The 22,844-nt window shown below is 53.7% G+C and overlaps 1 protein-coding gene across 2 annotated transcripts in view; it reads left to right on the top strand.

Annotated features, from left to right (window-relative positions):
* Positions 1 to 22,844, top strand: part of LOC115348975 (phosphatidylinositol 3-kinase regulatory subunit gamma) — an 83,804-nt gene that overhangs the window by 31,039 nt on the left and 29,921 nt on the right. Inside the window, exon 1 of one of the 2 annotated variants that reach the window (XM_030032567.1) lies at positions 18,386 to 19,274. The exons of the other annotated variant lie outside the window; for it this stretch is intronic. Coding sequence (XP_029888427.1) covers positions 19,169 to 19,274 — 106 coding nt within the window. The 5' untranslated portion in view covers positions 18,386 to 19,168. Of the gene's footprint in view, positions 1 to 18,385; positions 19,275 to 22,844 lie in introns of those variants that run through there. 2 annotated transcript variants of the gene reach the window in all.

Raw genomic sequence — 22,844 nt, 5'->3', positions numbered from 1 at the left:
TCAGACAAGCCCCAAAGGGAAGCGCTTGGAAAAGCAGCAGCTTCTTTGCTGTTGCTGAGAGCGGGGCTGGGTGGGCTCCATGCTGGCCCCCACCCTCCCCAAACCCCCCTCTCCAGCAGGAGCCAGAGGCAGGATGCTTTCTCGCTTGGATGACTTCATGGCAGGGCTGAGGTGTCAGAGCCAGTCAGCTCGAGCAAGAGGCCTGAAAACTGGTAAAACCCACCCAAAAGGGCTCCTGCGTGGCCCCTCTCTGGGTGAAAGCAGCCAAGGCAGGATCTGGCCCTGAGGTACGGGTGGGGGCAATGCTGGTGCAGGGGCTCAGCTCTGCATGCAGATGAAGCAGCTCTAGGGCAGCACATCCCATGGCCACCACTCACCCCAAGATGAGAAAGGCTGCACGCTAAGGTTGCGTTGAAGGCAGCGGGAGCATCCCCAGGATCTGGCTGCACAGGGCAGAGCAGGATTTGGGGAAGTGGCTGGGGGCTGGTACGAGCGACATTTCCTAGGGAGCAGGGGGAGCCGGGGAGGTTTCTAGTTGTCACAGCTGCAGCTAAATCACAGCAAATAGGAGGGGAATGGGACACATGAGGCTGGATTATATTACAAAGGCGCAGTCCATCATGGGGTATTTAAAATAATCCGCTTAGATGCACAGTAGCAGATTTGGAGTGCTAAGGGAATTGAAGGCGCTGTGGCTTTGCAAGGCTGGATCAGATCTAGTTAAGATGCCACTTAGGACAGCACATCCCATCCTGTCTCGCTGCCCCAGGGGTCAGGCACATGGCACTCACAGCCCCTGCAAGGCCACCCTTGCCCCACCGAGGAGGCACCCAAGGTGATACTGGCCGCATCGGGATGGGTGACAATGTCGTGTGGCGTCTCCCTGGGACAGGGGGCAGGTTTGGGTGGTGCCAGCCCCAGAACATGGAGCCACAGGCTGGATTAGGTGCAGGGCAAGGGATTCCCAGGAGGGGCCAAGCCTGCAGAGGGGTGAAGGAGGTGTAACTGGTGCTCGGGGTCCAGGGGACGCTGGTGTAACTCAGTGTCACCTTCACGCCGAAGCCACCTGCCTGGCAAAACAGTTCAGACCAGGGGATGCCCAGGAGGGAGCTGCACCTGCGCTGCCAAGGGATGGGAACCTCCTCTAAGGGCATCCATGTGGCATTTGCAGTTTAGCCGGGGCTGGGGACCCGGCGTGGGGTCCCTGGCAGGCTGGGACAGGGTGTCACAGGGAGTTGCATGGCGCTCTTGGTACCTGCTTTGTGGGGGAGCTAGGGCTGGGGCTGCTCTGAGGACAGGAGGCCCCATCTGCAGGGATGCCAGCCAGGCTGCTCTGCTCCTGCGTGGGCTTGCAAGCCCCACAGCACGGCCGGTGGCTGCAGGTGGGGCTGGCTCCTAATGCCACGAGCTAGGGGGTCCTCTGCTGGGGTCAGCCTGGGGTCTGCATGGGTAGGAGCATGGGCTGTCTGAGCATCACTGACCATCCCCACACCACTCGTTTGAGCCAGTCTGAAAGCTCAGCCCCAGGGAAGCCAGCTCAGCCCCAGAGAGGGACTCCATCCGAGAGACTTCATCCCAGGCAGACACTCCCCCAGAAGAGCATCATTCCAAGAGCAGCCAGTTTCCCCCTTGGGCTGGCACCTCCAGGCTGCTCTGATCCCAAGAGGTTCAGCCCACAGTGGCCTTGCAGAGCCAGACCCAGCAGCAGCCTCTCAGAGCTGGGCAGCGTTACCAGACGTGACCCCGCTGTAGAGCTGGCCATCACGCCGCCCATCCCTTTGCTCCCAGGGAGGGCAGTGCCCAGGAACATCCCTACAAAATCCGAGGCTGCATGTCAGATTAGGCCATGGGACTCCTCCTTGCCCTTAACCTGTGCCCTCTGTCCCCCCCTGACCCTGCTGCAGTGCCACGCTCAACGCGAAGGCTCGCTCCTGCAGGTGTAACCACTGTCCCCAGTTCCCCTGAGCATTAATCCAAGGGAGGATTAAGGTTAACAAGCTCCTGGAGCCACCCAGCCCTCGTGCCTCCCGGGATGGACCACTCTGTCCTGGCCCCAGAGAGGGCACGGTGCCCTGCTGTCCCCCTGGGGCTCGCTGCTGTCCCCACTGAGCCCCCCAACCTCTCCTCTGCCAGCATGCATCTCACTGGGGCTGCATGGCACATGTTCATCTGTCCCTGAATTGGGGCCCACAGACCATCCCTGGGGCTTTGGGGGCTTCCAAGCCTCTATGAGCAACTTCCCCCTGCTCCTTGCCAGCCCTGGTGGGGGGACCGGGGCGGGTATTAGCTTCTCCCCCCATTTCTCCCTTGCCCCCTGGGCACTGTGCTCCAGGTCGCTTGTTCCTAGATAGCTCTGGGTTTATGACAACTAGTTTAAATATATGGAAAATACCTTAATCCCTGGTAAGCCCCTGATCGCTGCCTGCCTCGTGCTCCCCGCGAGAGCCCTCCACTCCAGCCATAATCCCTGGGGAGAAGTCATCTGCGTACCCTCCAGCCCTGGGGACGAGGGACCCTCTCCAGGGCACCCATGAACACCTGGGAACAGCACATGGGTGCTGGTAGCCTTGCCCAGGGAGTCCTCTGTCACCTGCAGGGGACGGTGGGGACAGGGTCCCCAGGGATGCTCCAGCCATGGGGTGGGATGGCCAGGGCAGGGAGAGTCACAGGTGGAGCTGCCACCTTCCTGCACCCACTTTATTGCCACCAGCTCTGGAATAGGAGTTTTTAGAGAGAACCAGCTAACTGTTACCTATTTTTATATAGTTATGATTTCATTTTTTTTCTGCTTTGAGTTCCTATATGCTTCACAGTGAGCAGAGCCCCCAGCCTCCCAGTCTCCATCCCCCCCAATCCCTGCTGCATCCCATCCAGGGGGGCTCCCCAGGGCTTGAGGGTTGAAAGAGGGCCCTGGCTCTGTCCCCAGCCCCATTTCCCCAATGCCAGGAGCTTCACCTGTCCTGACCCGTGGCCCTGCGAGCTGTAATCCCCCTCCTGCTGCACCCGCAGGATCAGAGGCTGCCAGCACGAAACCCATCGCAGAGAGAAGAGGACACTGGGGAGGGGGGGGGTGGTAATAAATGCTAATGACACCCTGGGGAGAGGAGGAGGAGGGCAACAGGGTCCTCCCAATCTCTTGGGTCTCTAAATAGGCAAAAGGAAAAAAAATCCCTGTTTGCAGAAGTCTCTCCTATATTTATAAGAATTGAAGACAATGCTGGGATAGAGGCTGAGCTGAGCTTTTAACCAGCCAGATTACACTTAGCAGGAGCATTTACCTCTGCCTCTAATCCGCCTGCCACAAAGACTTGCTAACTCCTTCCCGGAATTAACTGGAAGGCTTGAACTCTTCCCACAGAGGAGAGAGTTAAGCCTGAGCTGGTGCTGGAGGACTGCAGGGGCCAGGGTCAGTTCTCCTGCCCAGGCACATCAGGTTTGGGCTGGACGGTTTAGCCCCAGACTCAATTTTTTTCTGGCAAGCTGGTCCTGCAGGCAGGATGGGCAGGAGAGGGGCAGGCGCCAGGAGCCTGACAGTCCCTGGGAGCTCGGTGCTGGTAGCTTCAAAATCAGAGCCTGTGCAGAGCAAAAATTTGGACATTTCTGAGCAAAAATCACTGCTGCTTAAATGCAGAGCAGAAGCGAGAGCTCTGAAGGAGCCACCTGGCAGGCGCAGCCTCTCTTGTTTTCAGCTGGATTTCTTGCAAGAACAGAAAACATCCGCAGCCGGTGCCGGATAGCTGGGGCAGGCAGGGGGGCAGGCTGCTGCAGGATACGGCCACGCTCCTGACACCCGTGGCTGGTGTCCTCTGGCTCTCCTGACTCCCCCAACCCACCCCAGAGCAGCCACATCCTCCATCGCCCGCGCCGGATCGAGCCCATCGGTCCTCAGAGCCCAGGGCACCGACGCCTGCTGGTGGGCACCAGCATTGTGGCTGCACGCAGGCAGGATCCGTCCCTTTACGAGTATTCCCTCGCAGGATGCTTGGCCTGCGTGCCAGGCAGGGGACAGACAAAAACGCCGGCCCTTGGCCCCGCAGCACACCCCTATGGCACCCCACGGCACAGTGACCCCGCGCCACTGCCGGGGGCCGCGGTGCCCCACTAAGGGATTTCGGTGGGAGGCTTTGGGGCAGGGGGACAGGGACGCGGTGCGGGCTGATGTCACCGAGCTGGCCGGTGTCGGGCCGCACGCGGTTCTGGCAGCGCTGCCGGCACAAGCGTCTCCGTGGCAGCCCACGGCCCGCCGGTGCGATCTGCCAGCGAAGACGGCCCAGCTGGGAGAGGGGCCAGGAGAAGGGCTGGAGCGGCCGTCGGCGCTGGCGCGAGCCCGGCTCTGCTCCGCAGGGCCTGGCCCAAAGGGCTGCCCACCCTTGGTCTCGCCCCGTGCCGCCAGCGCTAAGCCCCGAGCGCCAGGTTCGCAGGCCGAGCCGGGAAGGAAGCGTGAGCCGAGACAGCAGAGCCAGCCCTGAAACCTGCCCCGACTTCTGGGAACGCGGCAGTGTCGGAAATTTCCCTCCCGGCATGGCTGCGCGGGAGGGGACGGCGAGTCCCCCCTCGGCCAGACCTCGCACGGTCTCCCTCCATCCGGCGGTGCCTCCCGGGCCACGGGGGAGGTAGCCCAGGCCAGGCCCAGGCCCCGGCACCGGCTCCTCGCACAAAGGCCGGAAGCCAGGCGCAGCCGGGGGGGGGGTCCCGGCTCGGTTGAGGCCCCAGGCACCCCAGGGCTGAGCCAGCTGCCAGCCAGCGGCACCCGGCCTGGCCTCTGCGTGCCTTTGCTGAGCTGCTCAAGCGGTTTCTGCCACAGTCGGGGCTTTCCCTGCCTTTTCCTCCGCCGGCACGGCCGGCCGCCCTGGTACCGCCGCAGTGGAACCGCTATGGGGGGCCGAGGGCTCCCCGGGGCATGGCAGCAGCTGTAACCAATCCATCCAGGGCTGACGTTCACAGCATCGCTGGGCGGCAGAAAGCGCTTGGCAAGAGAAAATCCACCTCATGTGTTTCTGAACTTGGTGCTGGGACCTGTGCCGGGCTGAAGGCGCCGGGCTGCAGCTGGCAGCAGCGGGGCGGCCGGCCACAACGGCCCTGGCCGCGGTGGGACCCACGGCTGCGCCGGCGGGGAGGACATCAGCCCCCAGCGGGTCCGGCCCCATCAAGAGGTTTGCTGCCTTTCGGGATGTGTCTCTGGGCAATCGGCTGCTCTGGCCACAAGGTCCTGGCAGGGACTGTGTGCGTAGGGTGCGGTGGCAGGTGGGGGTCCCCTCTGGTGGTGTGCTCCAGCCTCTTGCATGCCAGCTTCCAGAAATCACCTGAAATCCTATGTCAAAGGTGCCCCTAGCACCTTGAAGGCATCTAGGCAGGTTTCAAGCCTACCTCCTCCTACATTTGGCCCCTGCGGTGGGTGAGCTCCACAAATGCCACCAGGTACATGAGGACACTCTGCAACCAGCTCCATGCTGGGATGGGGGTTGTTGCTGGAGAACAAGAAAGCGTGATTTGGTCAGCACAGCTTTTGGGTGATGAAGATACGTCCTCTTGGGACTGTTGCCTTCCTACTTGAAGTGCTGGACTCCCGCCTCTGCCACACTTCATTAGCTGCTGCCGGGCACAGGGCTGGGCAGTGATGCCTGGTGGGCAGTGGTGGGTCCCTCCTGTCTGAACCCACGCAGAGTCTCTGAACATCAGAAACTCCGGCTGTGCTCTGCCATCCCTGCCAGCCACTGGCTCTCCCAAAGCCCCCTCCCAGGGAAAAAAACCTCCTGAATTTCCCCTTGGAAACCAACAGCACTGCACTCGGGGGGAGCAGGAGGGGAAGGGGGGGCCATTGCTGGACCACAGGTCAGAAGAGCCAGCCAGGCTTCCTTCCTCACTGGCAGCCCCAAATTCACGGTGATCTAGCCCTGATGTGAGCAGAAAATTAGCCATCCCTGATCGCTCCATGGCGATGCCACAGCACCCTGTCCCTGCAGCAGCATCCCCCCTCCAGCTCCTCCTCCCACACACCCAGCCCCAGGTGAGTATGCCCCAAGGGGCCTGGCACGCAGATGGGGGGGCTCCGATCGGAGGCAAACAGTTGCGTTTCGAAGCTATGAGGTGGCAAGTGGCTCTGTGCCATCAGGCTGCAAACAGTAGGACCTGGCTATGAAGACAAGCAGGTTTGCAGGCAGGAGGGAGTAATATCCCCCCCATGCACACCCTGCTCCCCTGCCCAACCGTGGCAGGGCTGGTGCCTGTGGGTGCAGCTCCATGGGCTCTGGAGTTAGATGGGGACCCCAGAAATGGTGAGAATCGGCCCTGGCTGGGTGTATCCAGCCAGCGCAGAGGCGAGCGAGCAGGGTCCAGTGTGAGTGTGCACGTATGTGTGAGCCCACCCCCGTTTCACCACTTGTATTTCTCGCCTGCTCCCTCCCCAACAAGCAGCCCACCAAATTTCAACACCTTCACCCCAACAAACAGCAGCAACCTCTGGGAAATGTTGTTCCCGCAGGCCAGGGGCTGGGGCAGGCAGGCAGGGCTGCAGAGCCCCCCCCCCGCTCCCCTCCTCCAGCCTGCCGGGCAAGGGGCCAGCTTGGCTCCCGCGGCCCTTTCTGCAGGCAGGGCTGGTATGTTCACCACAAGCTATAGATGGCCTGGCTGCTGCTTACAGTAAATCTGAGTAAGTTGGTTTGGGCAGAGCATTTGAAGTCCTGCAGGCAGTAAACCGGCTGCATCCTACTGGCACAATCATCTGCCACAGGCATCTCCCGTTTCCAGCGTGCCCCTTGGCTTTCCCAGCACCGATCCGCCGCGCGTCAGCCCCCGTCATCAGCGCGAAGCCGCTTTCCCAGGGCTTCCCCACCTTCCCGCAGGCAGCCGATGTCTCAGGGAGAGGAGCTGCATCTGCCATCACCCCCCGCCCCGCTTTGGCTCTGGGTGTGCAGGAAAGCCGGAGAAGAAGGATGCTGGGGCACTTGGTGCTTGCCAGCATGGTCCCACAAACCGCTGCCCAGCCACCCTCTTGCTGCTTCTTTCTCCCACCGCTGCCCTCCAGCCATCGGCTGCAATCTCCAGCAGAGGGACTGGGGGATTTTTCTGCTTTCTTGGATGAATGTGAAATCTTTGCCCCTGCAGTGGCCAGCAGATGAACCCAAAGGGCCACTGAAGCATTTATTTAAGGGCTTAAGTGGGATTTACGTGGTGAAGATGCCTACTCCAGCCCTCTTCATGGATGGGCAACTCCAAGCACTAGGAAAAGGCAAGATTTGGCTTAACCAGAAGAGTTTCTCTGAGCCCTCAGGATCACGTTTTGCATTTTCTCTGCCTTACCCACCAGGATTTTCTCCCTACCCACTTGCTAAGTGAACACCACTGAGGGTCTCATGTCACCAGTCACTGTGAGGCTTGGGGCTGCAAGGACTGTCCCACACCTCACTTCACATTTGCACCCCAAGTCCAGAGGAAGGACACGCTGGCAAGAGATTCAGCCCCGTCCGTTGAATGACCAAGAAGCAGAAAGCAAGCAAGGCACTGTTGCCCACAGACAGCTCACCTCCCAGATGCTGAGCCCTGCCACCCCTGACCCAGCAGCCCGGGGACGTTGTCCCCGAGCAGCTCTGCCAGCCCCATGGTAGTCTTCTGCATTTGGCCCATCCCTTCTCAGCATGGGAAAGGATGCACAGCAGACACAGGCAAGGGATTTTCCAGGGTGGGAGCTTGCTCCTAGTCTGGTTTTTCAGAAGCAGACTGCAAGCTTGTGAATCAGAGGTATTTTTCAAGTTGGTTCCTGCAGTGGAAGTGATCAAATAATTGTTTAAACACCCATCTGGCCCAACAGCTCATGCTCATAGAGCAGAAACTTGCTGTCAAGGCTGCTGGGATGTGGTTCCCCCATGATGCTATGGCATGTTTTTAAGAGGAAGATGTTGAGGCCACAGGTGCCTTTCCAAGGCAGAGCCATGCCATGGTCCAGGCACACTGCCAGCCCGCCCCTGGGCCAGATTTGTGCCGCCTTTCTCTCCATGGAGCCGCAGGAGGGTTGTACCTGGCAGCAGGCTTTCCCCTGTTCCACTTGCCCAAGAGGGTGGTCCCAGCATCTTCTCCACCCCTTGTCCTCTCCTTCCCCCTCCCACCAGTTTGCAACTCTGACAGCCCACCTCTGGTTCTTCCCACCTCCCCGTGTTCCCCATGCTCAGGCAGGTCCGGAATGACCCTGCTGCTCCAAGTGAGGATGGTGGACAAGCATCCCCATGGGAAAGTCAGGCTCCCCCAGCAGCAGCCTCCTCCAGCCCACAAAGGGACAGTGACGTGAACATTTCTATTCAGACCAACCGTTTCTTCAGGCATTTGTAACCCCCTCTAATGAGTTTTTCTTTTTCTCTCTCCTTCGGGGTTGGAATTATTTTGGCTTTGTGCAAAAACCAACTCTGAAGTGCTCGGGGAGTGGAAACCTCCCATTATACTTTTGAAAAATAATATTAATCTTCCCTCTCCTTTAATGAAGAACTCTCTCCCCAATGGCTCAGGACTGGAGGTAGGCATTTGATGTGGAAATAGCCCTTGCTGAAAGAGCCCTTTTGATGTTTGATTTTCACAGGGCCAACTCCAAACCAACTGGGGGGGGGCACTAGGTGCCGGAGGGGCTGGGCCCCAAAGGGTGCCCAGGAGAGACATGGGGCAAAGGGGAGGTGCTGCCAGACCTTTATCCTGCCTGCCTGCCGTTTCTCTGAGCAACCGGCAGGTGTTTCCAGGCTTTCAAAGACAATAAATCCAGAGGGATTTCCATTCAGGAAAACTGCCCTTGGCCTGATTCAGCTCCAGGACCTCAGGCAGGTGCCCAGCCTGCAGTGAGCCAGAGTGACAGACACAGCTCTCAGCCATCTGTGTTGCCTGCCCTCCGACAGCACAGTGGCACTGAGCTCTGTGGTCCCGTAATCATGGCTGTACTGGTCCTCCTGGTGTCTTCTGCATCAGCCATGCCCCACTCCCTGCCACTGCCCGCAGCAGGATCCTGTGGCTCTGACCAGGAGACACTCACGCTTCCTAAGAGTAGGTCTCTACCCCTTTGCCCAGGGCAAGAGAGACCTGGCATCTCCCTGTCAACTGTAGAGACCAGAGGGGAGTGCAAGAAGCGGAATTTGGCCTCAGCTGCAGAAACGTAACGGCAAAGGGAAGGAGAGGACACCCTGGCTGATCCCATCACCTGCCAGGCTCACCAAAATGCCTGTGCTGAAAGGCACCTGCTGTGGGGAGCCAGGGCCAGGGGGCCATGCTGTGAGGATGAGGAGGATGTGCCTAAGCTTGGTGTGTGTGGAGCTGCAGGCAGGTTAGCCAGAGCAACACAGACTTGGACAGCATCCACAGGTGACTGCATCCCCCTCCTTGCTGCAGGTATACAGGGGATGGTGAAGTGGATACCCACTTTGGAACTGAGCCTCTGTCTCAGGGTGCTTCTGGTGGCAGGGAGCCTGGTCACCCATTTGCTTCTTCCAGTCTGACATTGCTTCTAGCTCCTTATTTACTGGGTTTCGTATCCACCAACCTTGCCTCCTGTAGTGCAGCAGCAAGCTTTTCTCTCCTTCCCCTGCCTCTCCCCCTCCTACTGTTTTCTCTCATTTAATTCCTCAAAGCACTTTTAAGAGGCCATTCTTCTGGGAGGTATCACCTAAAACAAAGTTGTATTGTGTACGTTTGGTCAAAGCTAGATAAGAGCTTCCAAGCGGTGGGGCAGTAAAGGTGGCTTCTTCAGGTGCTGGCAGCTCTCACAGAGTGTGCAGTGTTTGGGATGTGTTAACCCACTGACCAGGATTTGCATAGGTACAATACCTCTCTTCACTTTCTGGCAGGTTCTTGGCCTGGAAACTGTTGTATTAAACCTTACACCAGTATGTTGGCCCGGTAAACAGTATCGCACTATTTACTTTGTCTCTCCCCTTTTTCTTTTCGGAGACAATATGCATTTAATGCTTTGTTAGCAGAAGGCAGGGCGAGAGCTCACCCTTTGGGGCGTCCCATTCCTCCTGGAAGCTGCAGGCACCCAGTGCTCCAGCAGCTGCCAGCTTTGCCTACGCTCTGCAAAGAGCTCACATCCAGCGTGTGTTCATGGCGCCGAGAAACAAAAGTTTTTGCACTTTGGTCTCTACCAACCTATGTGTTGTGAGAGATACCCGGCCGCCTTTTTACCCAAAAGCTTTGTCCCTGGTAAAATCTAAAGATGTTGCAAGTTTTGTCTGATCCTTGAGGAACAGAAGAACTGCCGGACATCTGGAAATCCTGGATGCAAGCACCGTGCCAGCACAGCTCAGCCCCAAGGCACGTGCTTAGCAAGACCAATGCTCCCAGGAGGCAGGGGACCAGCCGCACACGTGCTGCGCAGTCCCTCCGTGCACAGGCAGTAAATCTGATGCCTTCCAGTGTTCTGGATTTGTTGCACGTTTAGAGGACACCTGTGCTGCGCAGGCATTGATGGGCTCAGGCTTCCAGCAAATGGCCAAAGGATATACCTGCTGCGCTGGGAAGCTGAACTTCATGCTGCGGTGGGTGATCTGCCAGCACGTGCCTACTGACAGCTATGCCACTGCAGCTGGGACTTAGTGAATCTGTGAAATTTTGGGGTTTGATGGTGATAAAGTCCCGTCTGGTGGTGCAAAGCGGCGTGGTGGTTTGCAGGGATGAGGGAGGTGTTCTCCTGCCTGTTTCTAGAGGATGCCTAGGACACCACAAGGCAAGCATGGCAGCAGAGACACGGAGTGAGTGCTCGGTGCCCTAAAGTGCCACCTGTCCTCCAGGAAATTAATATTCTTCTCTTGGGAACCCAGCATTATTCAACCGAATTCCCCCTTCGGGTTTGGAAATCTTCAGCAGGCAAAGGACAGACAAAAAAAAGGGTCTTAAAGAAGCTGATCTGCAAGTTGCCTTTGCTCAAGCCCTCCCTGCCCATCACCTTGGCTGGATGAGGAAGGCATCACGTTCATGCGCTGGTTTTTAAATGATTACCCTACACAGCGCTGTTTGTTTTATTTCCCCGCTTAGCGTTCAGAGGCTGTTCTTCTTGCACTTATTTACTGTAAAGCAAAGAAAGCCAGGGAAAATGATCTCCAAAGCAAATAGAGCCATGTTTCCATTTGGGAAAACTTAGAGGGAAAGCGCGTGTAGCTAAGCAACAATGCATGATGGTAAATGGGTCATTTTCCAAGGCATGAACTGCATGTGGATAACTGCAAGGAAAACAACCCCAGCCAACAAGCTGCCGACATTTGAATTCTTGGCCTAAGCGATTAATGAGAAATGAGGTGACTTTTCAATACCTCTGAGAGCTCCCTGGGTTGTTTCGGGTTTTTTTCTCCCACTTTCAATCTCCACCCAAAACCTTGGGTGGGAGTCTCCATTACTGCGGCTGGGCAGAGCTCTGAGTATGGATGTGTTGCAGTGAGGTTCCCTGGACCCGAAGAGTGATGGGTCAGCTCCACTGCATCCCAGGGAAAGGGATGGGGACAAGGTAGTCCCATGGCAGGACTGGGGACCCAGCCATGAGAAACTTCCTTCTGTTTAGGGCCAGAGTGAAGCCAGCATTCACTCGTGCATTAGCACTGAATCTTGATCTCAACCTCCCCCCAGCAGTACATAGGGATGGCTTTGTTCACTTCCCCTCCATGTGAAACTAGACAATCTCTGCTGCAAGAAAAGAGGGGAGTTTTCTTACCGTGGGGTAACATGTTGTGGATATACGAGAGTACTAGTACTAGGGTAACACCAGCTATGGGATTATAAAATCATTTGGGAAGCCAGGAATGGGAAAGTTTGCTGGAAGATAAATAGGTGAGGTCACGTTTGGTGGCATAATGTTTGGGGGCATAATGTCCATATCACATAGCTGCTGCATCATGGGTGACAGTGCCTGGCTCAGCCATGGGTGAAGGGTTAGGGAACCCTTCAGCTTTGCATCCTAGGGCAGGAAAACTATTGTGTTGGTTTTTGGTTTTGTTTTTTTTTCATAATAATAACAAATCTACAGAGCTCAAGCTTTGCATTTGCAGAAGTGACCACTCATCTGGGCTGTTCCAGAATTCCTCCTAACAGGAGTGGTGCCACCTTCAAACTGGTGCTGGCAATTCAACTGGGATGGCAGCAGAGCAGGGACGAGACCTTGCTTTTCCTAGACGTGCCATTGATTTCTTCTTCCTGCCACTTGCATCACTGGCTGTGATCAAAACATACACTGCCATGTTTATTAAAAAGAAAGAGTTATTGCAGGAAGGTATTGGGATTATTTCTTTCCTCCATGAATAAAGTTCTACAGTTCCTCTTAAAATCAGACCTGAAGAATTTACAGAGTGGTTATTGTACATTCCTTGGAAAAAAAAAAATCTGAGCAAGTAGTTCCAGTGCATTAAAGCAATGAATAGAGGAAGTGAAAAATATTTTAAATTCCTATACAGTGTTGCATTTCAAAAATGTCCTGGTTTAGGACATTAGAATTGGGGGGTGGCTTTTTTCTCTCTCTTTTTCCCCCTCTAATTTTTCTGAACTTGTTACAAGTCTCCTTCCATTTTGCTCACCATTTCCAAGCGACTAAATAGAGAGAGGCCTGGAATGATGACAGAGAGGTGAAGTGCACAAAGGGACCAGAGTGTGGTCTGATAATTCTGTAATTGGAGCTGCTCGGGGCAAAATTTTTTTCAAGCCAGTGTAAATGGGGATCGCTGAAACCCTTAACAATCGGTCTGTCAGGCTGCTTCTTTAATGGATTGCTCTGTTTAACTCTCTCTGTTTGTCACTGGCAAGATGACAAGAGAAATTAGTGTACTGGAAAATATAAGGTAACTGGCAACTCCCCAGCCCAGTTCCACAGCCCTGCAGACCCCGGGGTGCCACAGTGCTGGAGCTCAGCTCACCGGCTGCTCTGCCACCTCGGTGGAGGAGGAAGAGGGGAGCTTGCAACCTCCTGCCCTTCCTAGGGTTAGAAAGACCTGCAAAAATACCCTGTGGCTCTGGAACTGACATAGTGAAGAGTGTGTGGGGAGAAGGGGTCCCCCCCACGGCTGGGGGGTCCCTGAAGAACCGTGCACAGCTGGCTGCAGGCTGGGATCGGGGTGGGGAGAGGACCTAAGCGTCCTTTCAAGGCCAAGTTGCAAACCTTTCATCAGCTGCAAACTGGCTTTGTCTTCTGCTTTTACACCATGGATACTTCTTTTTTTTTTTTTTTTTTAAGCGCTATGGGTTAATGTCAGTCTTCTAGGGGCATTGGATGTAGGGCAGGAGCACTCTCCATTAGAGAAGATGCTTAGATGCTTCCAGTGTGTCTGTGACTGTAAGTGTGCGTGAGCACATGTGAGTGTGTGCAAGTGTGCGCTGCTTTGGAGATGCTCCGACACCTCCACTGTTCGCAGCCAGCCTCTAAAATTTGGCAGTGACGAAGCCCCGAGGCTAGAGATGTACCTTTCGCTTTTCCCATGAAATTCCATTCTGGTTTGGCTGAGTTATAAAAAAAAAAGTTTGAAAATCGCCATTTCCCTTCTGCTGCCTGCATTCCTCAGGAAAACTTTGGCAGCCTGTCAAAACAATAACTGAACGTGAACTTTCTAAAGAGCTGGCCCGGTGCTGTCTGCCAAAGCAGCAATTCAGCACAGCTCAGCGCGGCGTGTCCTTTCCCTCACCCCCCCGTGCCCACCTCATCGCACACCCATCCCCAGGCACCCTTCGGCACAGACGTGTCCACCCTGGACACCAGTGGGCAGAGCATGGGGTTGGCATACGCTGCCCAGCTGCAAAAGCCACACACCCCTCCTCTCCTCTCACAGGAGAGCGGCTTTCCGCTTCCAGCCCCGACCGTTACTCCTGGCGACTTTTGGGGCAGAAACCTCTGGAGCAGTGAGGAAAGGCCAGTCCAAACCTTGCTGAGGAATACGTTAGGTCCAGCTGCAATAACCTACATTGTAGACATTTATTTAAAAGATCTTATTCTTTTTTTTTTTTAATGTTATTTCCTATGCTAAAAGAATGTTGTTTACAATGCAAAGCCAAGTGCTTTTAAGTTAGGAAATGCCTAATGTATGATTCCTCGCAAGCTCAACTCTGTGTGCATGCATTGTGCTACAACCTTTATGTACGTGAGCCCCTCTTTCCTTGTCGTGTGGATACGGGAGGGAAGAGGGCACGAGCTGCTCCAACAGCTGTAAATAAGACACTTCCTAACATTGAAGTGTTTCATTTGAATGTTTTTGCAGACCGCATATTATTCTTTAATACAGGTTTTTAATGCAATGTATAATTTTCAAACCAAAGCACCCGACTTCAGCACACTTGCCAGAGTTTTTCCTCACCACAGAAATGCGGCCGCATCTCGGGTGGAGCGAGGCAACTGTTTTGCAGTCTATTCGGACATGAAATGACTCTAAAGCAGAGAGGAGGAAGCACAGTCCTTGTTAAAAACACCCATTACATTTCACATGAAGGTGCAGGAGGATGCGGGGAGGGAAACTGCTGCTACTTCATCCCCGTAGGGGTTAATACTCTTAACTTGGTGGCAAATGCTTTGCAGTCTCTGGGATATTTTCAGGGCTCAGATCGTACAGTTCAAGAGGAAGATGGTGCTTGCACCATCCCCATGCTGCCAGCACCGCGCTCGTTCAGGAAGACAGGATGAACCTCTGCCTTCCCCCACCACCTCTTCTCCTGCCAGTAAGCCCCAGGTTTAGCTTGCAGTGCACTGAGCCGTGCTAAGACCCCAAAAGCAGCGGCTGAGCCAAAGACCAACCCTCCTGCCTTCCCTCATCTCCTCATCACCAGGAGGTGAGAAATAGGCAGGAATAATCCGTTAACTAAACCAAACTGCCGCGACTGGTTGTTCTCGTGCTGTTACTTGCAAGATGCGGCTGCCCCTGCGGGAAGCTGGCCACCAATTACGGCAGATACTCCACAAATCCCCGTGTCTGTGCAGCACAAGGCTAGTAATTTCATGTAGTATTTACTGCCGGCCAGGGAGTCATCCTTCCTGACGCGAACGCAGCTCTACCTTCTACAAACTCCCCTGCAACAGGCCCTGAGCTTGTGCTAAGTGTGAAGCTAATATTTGGATCTTGGGAGTGGCCAGGAGTCTCCAGCCTGCCCCAAAAATCTCTCATCATTTTAGTGCGTTTGGCTGGCAGCACTGTGGATTCAGCCCCCCTCCCTCCTCCACCCCTCCAACTATAAAAGCCTGTTGTGGCCTACATTCAGCTGTCGGATATCACATTATCATGGCTCGGCAAAGAGGAAACCAAGCAGTTTGGCACAAATGGCTTTTCTGTGTTCAGCCTGTTCCAGCGCGGGTCCGTTCGGCTCCTCCTGAAGCACATGGAAGCGCTCAAAACTTCAATATTTAATCTTGCCTTGAAATGCAAATTGTCAGATCCAAGGAAATGAAAGTGAGCGAATGCGTGGCCATTGACGCGGGGATGTTGGGGAGGCAGCAGATGCTGTGCTCACTTCTTGCCTTTCAGGCTTAGCGTGGGGCACCAGGACCCTTTCTTGAGCACTGTGCCCCCTACTCAAGCATTGTCATTATTGCCGTTATTTTATTTCAGTGTTTGAATATAGCTTTTCCTGACTCAGGGTGATCTAGTGCTCAGCCAGACCTTGAGCATCTCTGAGCACTCAGCATGCTCCTGGTTTTCTGTTCTCCGAGGGCACTGCCATGATGCTGGGTGCTCAGACTTTGTGCCCATGGAGGAGAGATGCACAGACAGAGGGGATTTTGCAATGTGTAAGGCAGGACATGTGTCTCCCTCTCTCCCCCCAGCACACACATGCACACAACCGCTCACCCCTATTGCAAGGCAGGTGATGTGGTAGGAAAGGGAGTGCCCCATGCATGTGTGTTGGGAGTCAAGTAATCCTGGATATATTATAAGCACAGTTTTGGGAAATAAAAACACATTAATATTCTGTTCTCTCAAGGCATTATCCTACTGTTTACCATTACACACAATCCTTTGCCTTAAATTGCATCTTTGATTAAAGCAGCAATGAGAGAAACCAGTGCTAATAACAAAATGTATTCTGCTTTAAATCACTAAAGTGAAAACATCAATAAGCTGTAACCATCAGTGCTGCCATGAAAATGAAGGCAACCACCATGGGAAACAGCAAGGATGAAATCCACTTTGCCAGCATAAAAGCCAAGTAATTAGGTCTTATGTGGGTGGAACTTATAATGAGGTGCAGGAAGGGGGAAAATGAATTTCAACCCAAGCCTCCCTCCCTCCTTGCTCCCCCCCACCAGAGCTGCTAATCTGAGTTTGGGGGCTGCGGTAATGATGGCAGCCCCATTTCTCAGCACCGTGGAATCTGCAAAGCGGCATCCACGTGTCCACCTGCACCCACCGCCCAACCCTTGTGGGGCTGCTCTGCAGCCCTGGCCTGTACACCATTGGTGACCAGCAGATGGTTTGTACCCACCACACCAACTTAAATTTCACTGGGAGGGGGGTGTGCTTCAGGAGGGGCATTTCACTTTGAGCAGGCTCGAGCTGATATATTGTATCAGCCCAAGAAATTTAATTTAAAAATTAGAAAAAGGAATCGTATCTAGTTACCGTGGATTAATCGGAGTTTGTGGATGGGGATATAAAATTAATTTATCTACAGTGAGTTATGTGAATCAAAGCCCTGTGCTCCTCTGCAGCTGTCCATCCCTCAAGGAGCTCTATTACTGGAGCAGCACTGCTCTCCATTGCTTGCCGTGGAAGTTGTGATACAGCAGCAAACTTCAGATCCTCTGCACCCAGCTCTTCCCACATACTCCTATGTTGGGTGTAGCCTTTCAGTTATTCAATGTTGCTTAGGTTCACCTAAGCCAGGAGTGCTTTCAGGAGCTTTCTACCTGGTGCTAGAGCAGGAGAAATTATTCATAACTTACTCTTCCATGCTTTAAAGTGCAAATAAAGCAGACAAATTCAGTGCTGGGTTTTCTAACGTTCCCTAACAATCTCCGCAGCAGATCAAGGTGCTTGCCTGTCCTTCTGCCTGTGACACTGGTTGGAAGTCTCCAGAAAGGGCTTTTCCTTAATTTCTCAACAGCTGTCATTTTGCCTTTCTTTAAGGATGCTTTGCCACGCGAAGACTGAGGCTGGCTGTGGAGCTGGCTGCATTTCTGCCTCCCGCCAGTGCTTGTGGGCTGCGGGCTCAGGGTCTGGCCATCGGGATGTGGCTGGCAGGGAAGCTGAGGTTCAGTTTTGGGTGTGTTTGCAGCTCAGATTTATCCCAAAGCTTGTGAGAGGCAGCCGTCCGGTCTGGTGCCTTTTCCTCTAATTTTTTCCTGTGGTTGTATCGCTAGAAAGAGCATTGGGTTTTCCCGGGGGTCACACTCTCGTTAGTGGATGGTTATGATGCCCTCTGAAACGCTCAGGTTATCATCTGCAATACAGAGCTGCCAGGGACCTGCGGAAGTAAGGCAGGGGAGGAAAGCCCACGTTTCTGGCAGCAGGGCAGGCAGCTGGGGGGTAGTGCGGTGAGGTCGGCCAGCCCAGGCCCCAGCCGGGGATGGGGACAGCGGCTCCGCCAGCAAAGGGCCTCCAGGGCCTGGGCCGCGGCCTTCTCCCACAGACCCCATCCGCAAAGCGGGGGCCGGCCCTGGCTGGAGAGCAGCAGGTAGGCCGGGCGCTGCGGGGCACCGGCCCGGGGGGACGCAGCCCCCGTCGGTGTGGGCAGGGGCCGGTCCCCCACCGGCAGCGTCGGGGCCGGCTGTAGCGGGGGGCGCACGGCCCAGGCCGGGGGCTGCCCCGGCCGGGGAGCGGGGCCGGGGGTGCCCGCGCGCCCCCTCAGCCCCGTCCCCCCTCTCCGCCTCAGCGCTCGCCTTTCTTTGTCCCGCTTAGTAACTGGGGCTCCCAGCCAATCGCCATCGAGCCGGCCGGCTTCGCCGCCAGCTGATTGGGTGGGCTGCCCGCAGCCCTCTGCCAATCCCGGCGCTCGCTGCTCCCTCAGACAAAGACGGCAGCTCTGGCAACTGGGCTCGACTCCCCCCGCCCCCCGCGCGTGCTCCGCGGCAGCAGCGCCTTGGCGACAGGCCAGCCGAGGGACCTACCACCTCCCCTGCTCTCCTCAGAAGGGGGGGGGGGGGGGGCGCTAGGAAAAGACGGCGAGAGAGTCGGCCGCAGTGGCCAAAGAGAGCCGGGTAAAAGTTAGGAAAGTAGGGAAACAGATTTTTCTTTTGTGCCAAGCCTTCTTTCTGGGCACGCCTCTCCGGCGCGAAGAGGGACGGTTCCCCCTTCTGCTTTTTTTGCCCACCCCCTCCTCTGCCTCGTGGAAGCGCCCGCCTGCTCGCACGCCCGCCCCCCCCCCCCCCCGCCGTCCTTCCTCCCCGAAGGGGTTAAAAAGCCGGCGCGAAGCCCCGCCCCGGGCCCCTCCCGCGCGGCGCCGGGGGGGCGTGGCCTCGTCCTCGGCAAGAGGCGGTTGGCGACGGTTGGGCCCCTCAGAGCCTCTTAAAATGAAACCTAGCGGGGCCGGCAGCGCCGCAGAGAGCCGGGGGCTGCGACCTGCCGGAGCCGCCCGGGGCTGCCAGCTGGGCACGGCGGGCGACGACGCCGCCGCCGCGGGCTGCCCGTCCAGCGCTGAGCTGAGTTGAGCCGACCCGAGGCGAGCCGAGCCGAGCCGGCGGGGACCGCGGGCCGAGCCGCCCCCAGCGCTGCCCGCCCCGCTCGGGCTCCGCGCCCGCCGTTATTGTTGCCCGCCGCCCCCTCCTTTCTCCATCGCCGGCGGAAAGAATTCATCCAGAGACCGAATTCTCCCCTTTTTATCCGCTTCTTCCCACCCTCCCTCCCCTTTTGTGTGGGGGGTTTTGTTTTGCTTTCAGCCCGGTGTTTTAAAAATACCCTGAAAATGGCGATTTTTAGAGAGAATTCAGGAAAGTGGCTTTTCTGTGGAAAGGTGTCTTTTTAAACAAAAAGAAGCACTCTCTGTGTCTAGATTATATACATAACTAGCTATCTTAGTTCCTGCAGGGCAGCTGCTGAGGTGGCTTGTGTGGTGGGTTTTTTTAATTAAGTTTAATTTTGCGATTTTCTAAGAATTTTTTTTTTTTCTGCAAGTGTTGTTTTAGAACGGGGTGGATTCTTCTCGGCTTTTTTTTTTTTTTTTTTTTTTTTTTTTCCTTCCCCCCCTCCATTAAAAGCCGAGAAAGCCAATCTCTTATTTAATAACCTGCCGGGACTTGACTGTCGCGATGTACAACACGGTGTGGGATATGGACCGCGATGACACGGACTGGAGGGAAGTGATGATGCCCTATTCCACTGAGCTGATATTTTACATTGAAATGGACCCTCCAGGTAGGGAGCCGAAGCCTGCGTGCCTGCCTGTACACCCCTCACAGCGGGCCAGGGCCGCCTTTCATTCCTGCTTCTTTCCCCTGCCTGTCCTCACTCCTCCTTTCAGACTTTTCCCGTTTGGAAAAGGAAGGGAAATCTGCAGAGGGGGAGGGAAAAAAAAAAATCTGTAGTTAAACTTGGGTGCCTGCATAAACTTTTCAGGGACTTGAACGCACTGTCTCCTGGGCAAAAGTATTTTAATACTGTTTTTTGGGGGGTGGGAGGATAACTGCAATTTATGGTGCCTTTTGGGAGGTGGAAGGAGGCAGGAGGAGGAGAGCTGCTCACAGCCCCTCTCCCGAGTCTCCTTTTTTTTAAGCCTTTATTGAAAACTGTATATTTCAGCCGTATTCACTTCTAGAAGAGCATTTTTATTAGCCTCTTCACCTGTGTGCCTTTATGTGCCTGTAGCACTTTGATGGTAGTGATTTACCTACCTCCATTCAGTTCCAGTTTAATCGCTTTTACAGTCTCCGAGACCCTTTTCTCGCCAGCTCTCTTCCAGCATTGACAGATGAGGTGTGTGTTGTTGCTGGATTGTGGTGCTGGGGGGGATAATACTTGGGAACATGCTGGAATCCATCCCTGGAGGCACTGTTACTTTGATAATGGCTAATAACCTTGTTCAAAAGGGTTTGATGCAACTTTTTTTTTTTTTTCCCCATGGATTGCCAGTGCTGAATGTGGAGAAATGTGTTGTCCTTTGCTTGTCTGAAGTTTTTAGATGGGACAGAAAGTTTCTTTTGTGTCTGAAGAGTGAGGGAAGGCTTACAAGGAGAAGATATTGAGTCTTTCTTTGGTAATGAATTAAAGTAAGCATAAATGGGTACTGGTGAAACCGTATCTATACCTGTAAGAGTCTAACAGGCTGAGAGCAGTAAGGTAATTGAAGGGCCTTTATGTTCTCAGGTCTCTGATCTGTACAGCCAGAAAGTACAGTGAAATATGCACCAAAAATCTTAGCCTGCAGAGAAATTGATAGCAAATAAGTACTTCCAAGTGATATCTTCTGTGTGGCACGTGCTGTTAGACTTGCAAAATGGGCTTTTCAATCTGTGCTTGAATCGTGGCTTGTATCTCCAAGTGTGGTTTAGTCTCTTTGTTTCAGCACAGTGAGCTCTTTTTTTCTCCCTGTAGGTATGTGGTACTTAAGAGGAGGAGGTGATCATCCTGAGATTTTTGGATCTCAAGGACTTGTACTCACTTCCTCTGGTAACTCTGACACTTTAAAAATTGGATGGATCTCTCCAACACACAATACTGGCCACAACTCATTAAATTCTTGCATAGCTGACACTACCTATTTTTAGATATTACTCCTGAAATCTTAAAGTTCAGTCAAATCTGTTTGTGAATTTCAAAGGATATCTTTCTTGTAAATGCTTTTAATTTTAACTATTCATGAGGTTAGCATTTGTATTTGCTTGTATCAAGTGAACAAAAACCTGAGTTCCATTGTAGGTGACTTAAAACAATTGGTGTGGGGTTTTTTATTAAAAAAAAATAAAAGCCCCTTGAATGGCTTCGTGTCAGGAGTCTGCTAAAAGGGGCTGGCCTAACTGAACTGGTCAGAAAACAACTTTCCAATATTTCTGCAGGAATTCAACCATACAGCCTTACAAAGTTTACATTAAGAAGCAGTGCTTCTGTCATTAATAATGCCAATATTTCCATCATTGAAGCCCTATTGTCAGGGATCAGGGCTCTGCACGGTCCAAACACCAGTTAGTAAGAGGACTTAATGTTACATGCTGATCCCTGAAGCGTTCAGTAACTTTATCTTTCATATTTTTAAACTAGAAAAGCCAGAGCTGGCAATGATGCATGGGATGATGATCCCCATGTGTATGTCCAGATTTCATAGAACTATAACTCTTAAATTGCAGGGGGAGGGAGGGAGGGAGACAGAATGTGGCGGAGGTGGTCTGCTTTTTCCTCATCCAGAGGTGGGGTGGGAAAGCATTTTCTGGTCTGGGATGATAGGTCATCCCTAAGGGGAGTGTGGAGGTATTTATTTGGAAGACTTAAACACTCGGCATGCCTTGGGATAAAGTCACTGCATTTGCACCCGGTAACAGCCACAACTCCATTTGGCCTGCTTCCAACAAAAATTTGTGAAGGTTTTCAGTATAGCATTCCCCCACACGGTGGCTGGAGTTCCTGAGCAGCTGAATGGTGGCAATATGTTTTCTCAGCAGCGCACAAACTAACAATATGCAGCGAGTGTCCCCACTGCCAAAGGAGGCAGCGCGGTCTTTTGTTCACAGAACTTGCATGAAGAGATCCCTGGTTGGTCTTTGTGCTGCAGGACTGGGCATCAACTGATACTGGGAGCCAAGTGTCGCAAATCATGCATGACTGCTCGTGATTACATTTTATTGCGTCTAAACTTCAGGCAGAAGACAAAAGCAAGGTGAACATAATGTGTGGTGTCACCTGTAACCTCTAAGTGAAGGGTGGGGATACTGTTTCTTGTTAAGGGCCAGTAGACCTTTAATTTGTCTTGGCAGGCTGTCTTAATACCCACCTTAGTCTTGCCCAATAATAATGCAGAAGTAAAATCCCTGTGATGGCAGGCAGCCTGCAGCGCAGCCGTAGCTTCTGTCAGGCCTCAGTGCACCTGCGCCAGCTTATCAGTGTGCTCATGTTTTCTGTCCGGGGTTGCAGGGGTAAATGGATGCTCAGAGCAGGTCCTGAAGCCTCTCTGATAGAAGGCTTGCTCAAAAGTTCAAAAATAATAATAAAGCTGATGCCTCTGTCGCACGTGAGTTTTCCCCAACTCCAGCAGAGGAAGGGTCAGGCGACAAGGGATTGCTAGCTTTCTGCTAGCTTTTAATCCATCCTAAACATAGGAGTGGGACAGTTTTCCTAAATAGAGCAGTGGAACTAGGGATTCAGTTCTGCCAGCCTTGCAAAACATGCCTTAAAGCAGTACAACTAATACAGGAGCAACAGTGGTGACACCCAGCAGGGTGACTCCTCTTACCTAATGCATTTTCCTTCTGTGTGCATATATAAATTCATAATAAAATGCAGCACTGGCATAAGGTAGGATCTATATGTGGCAAAGAATGCTAAGTGCAACTAAGTAACTTTCAGCATCTAAAGACAAAACTGGAACCATCAGTTGCATATAGCTAACATAGTAGCTTCTAAACTTTCCAATCAGGATTAATTTAGAGTATTATGGCCATAGCAGCATCATATGCTGGTTCTGGCATTAGGAAACTAGCTGTCAGGGGTTCACTTGCATGATTGTTCTTGCTGTGGGTCTTGCTGTCTGAGAAGACAAGGAAATAGGTTACTGGATTGAATTTAGTTTTTATTTAACAACATCTGTTCAGGTCTGCAAAAAGTTGTTACTGCCAGAAGTTAAGTTTTTGAATGGAGGATGTTGAATTGACGGCAAAAGTTACCAGAGTACCTAAAGCATAACTACCTATGTATTACCTCACTTCTAATTAGTAGGACTAAGGAATGTCTTTCCCTCTGTAGATCTGGGATATATTATCAGTTGTGTTGATGATAAAA

Source organism: Aquila chrysaetos, chromosome 12, assembly GCF_900496995.4.
Source record: "Aquila chrysaetos chrysaetos chromosome 12, bAquChr1.4, whole genome shotgun sequence".
Taxonomy (NCBI): Eukaryota; Metazoa; Chordata; class Aves; order Accipitriformes; family Accipitridae; genus Aquila; species Aquila chrysaetos.
This window is presented reverse-complemented; position numbering and strand designations above follow the sequence as displayed.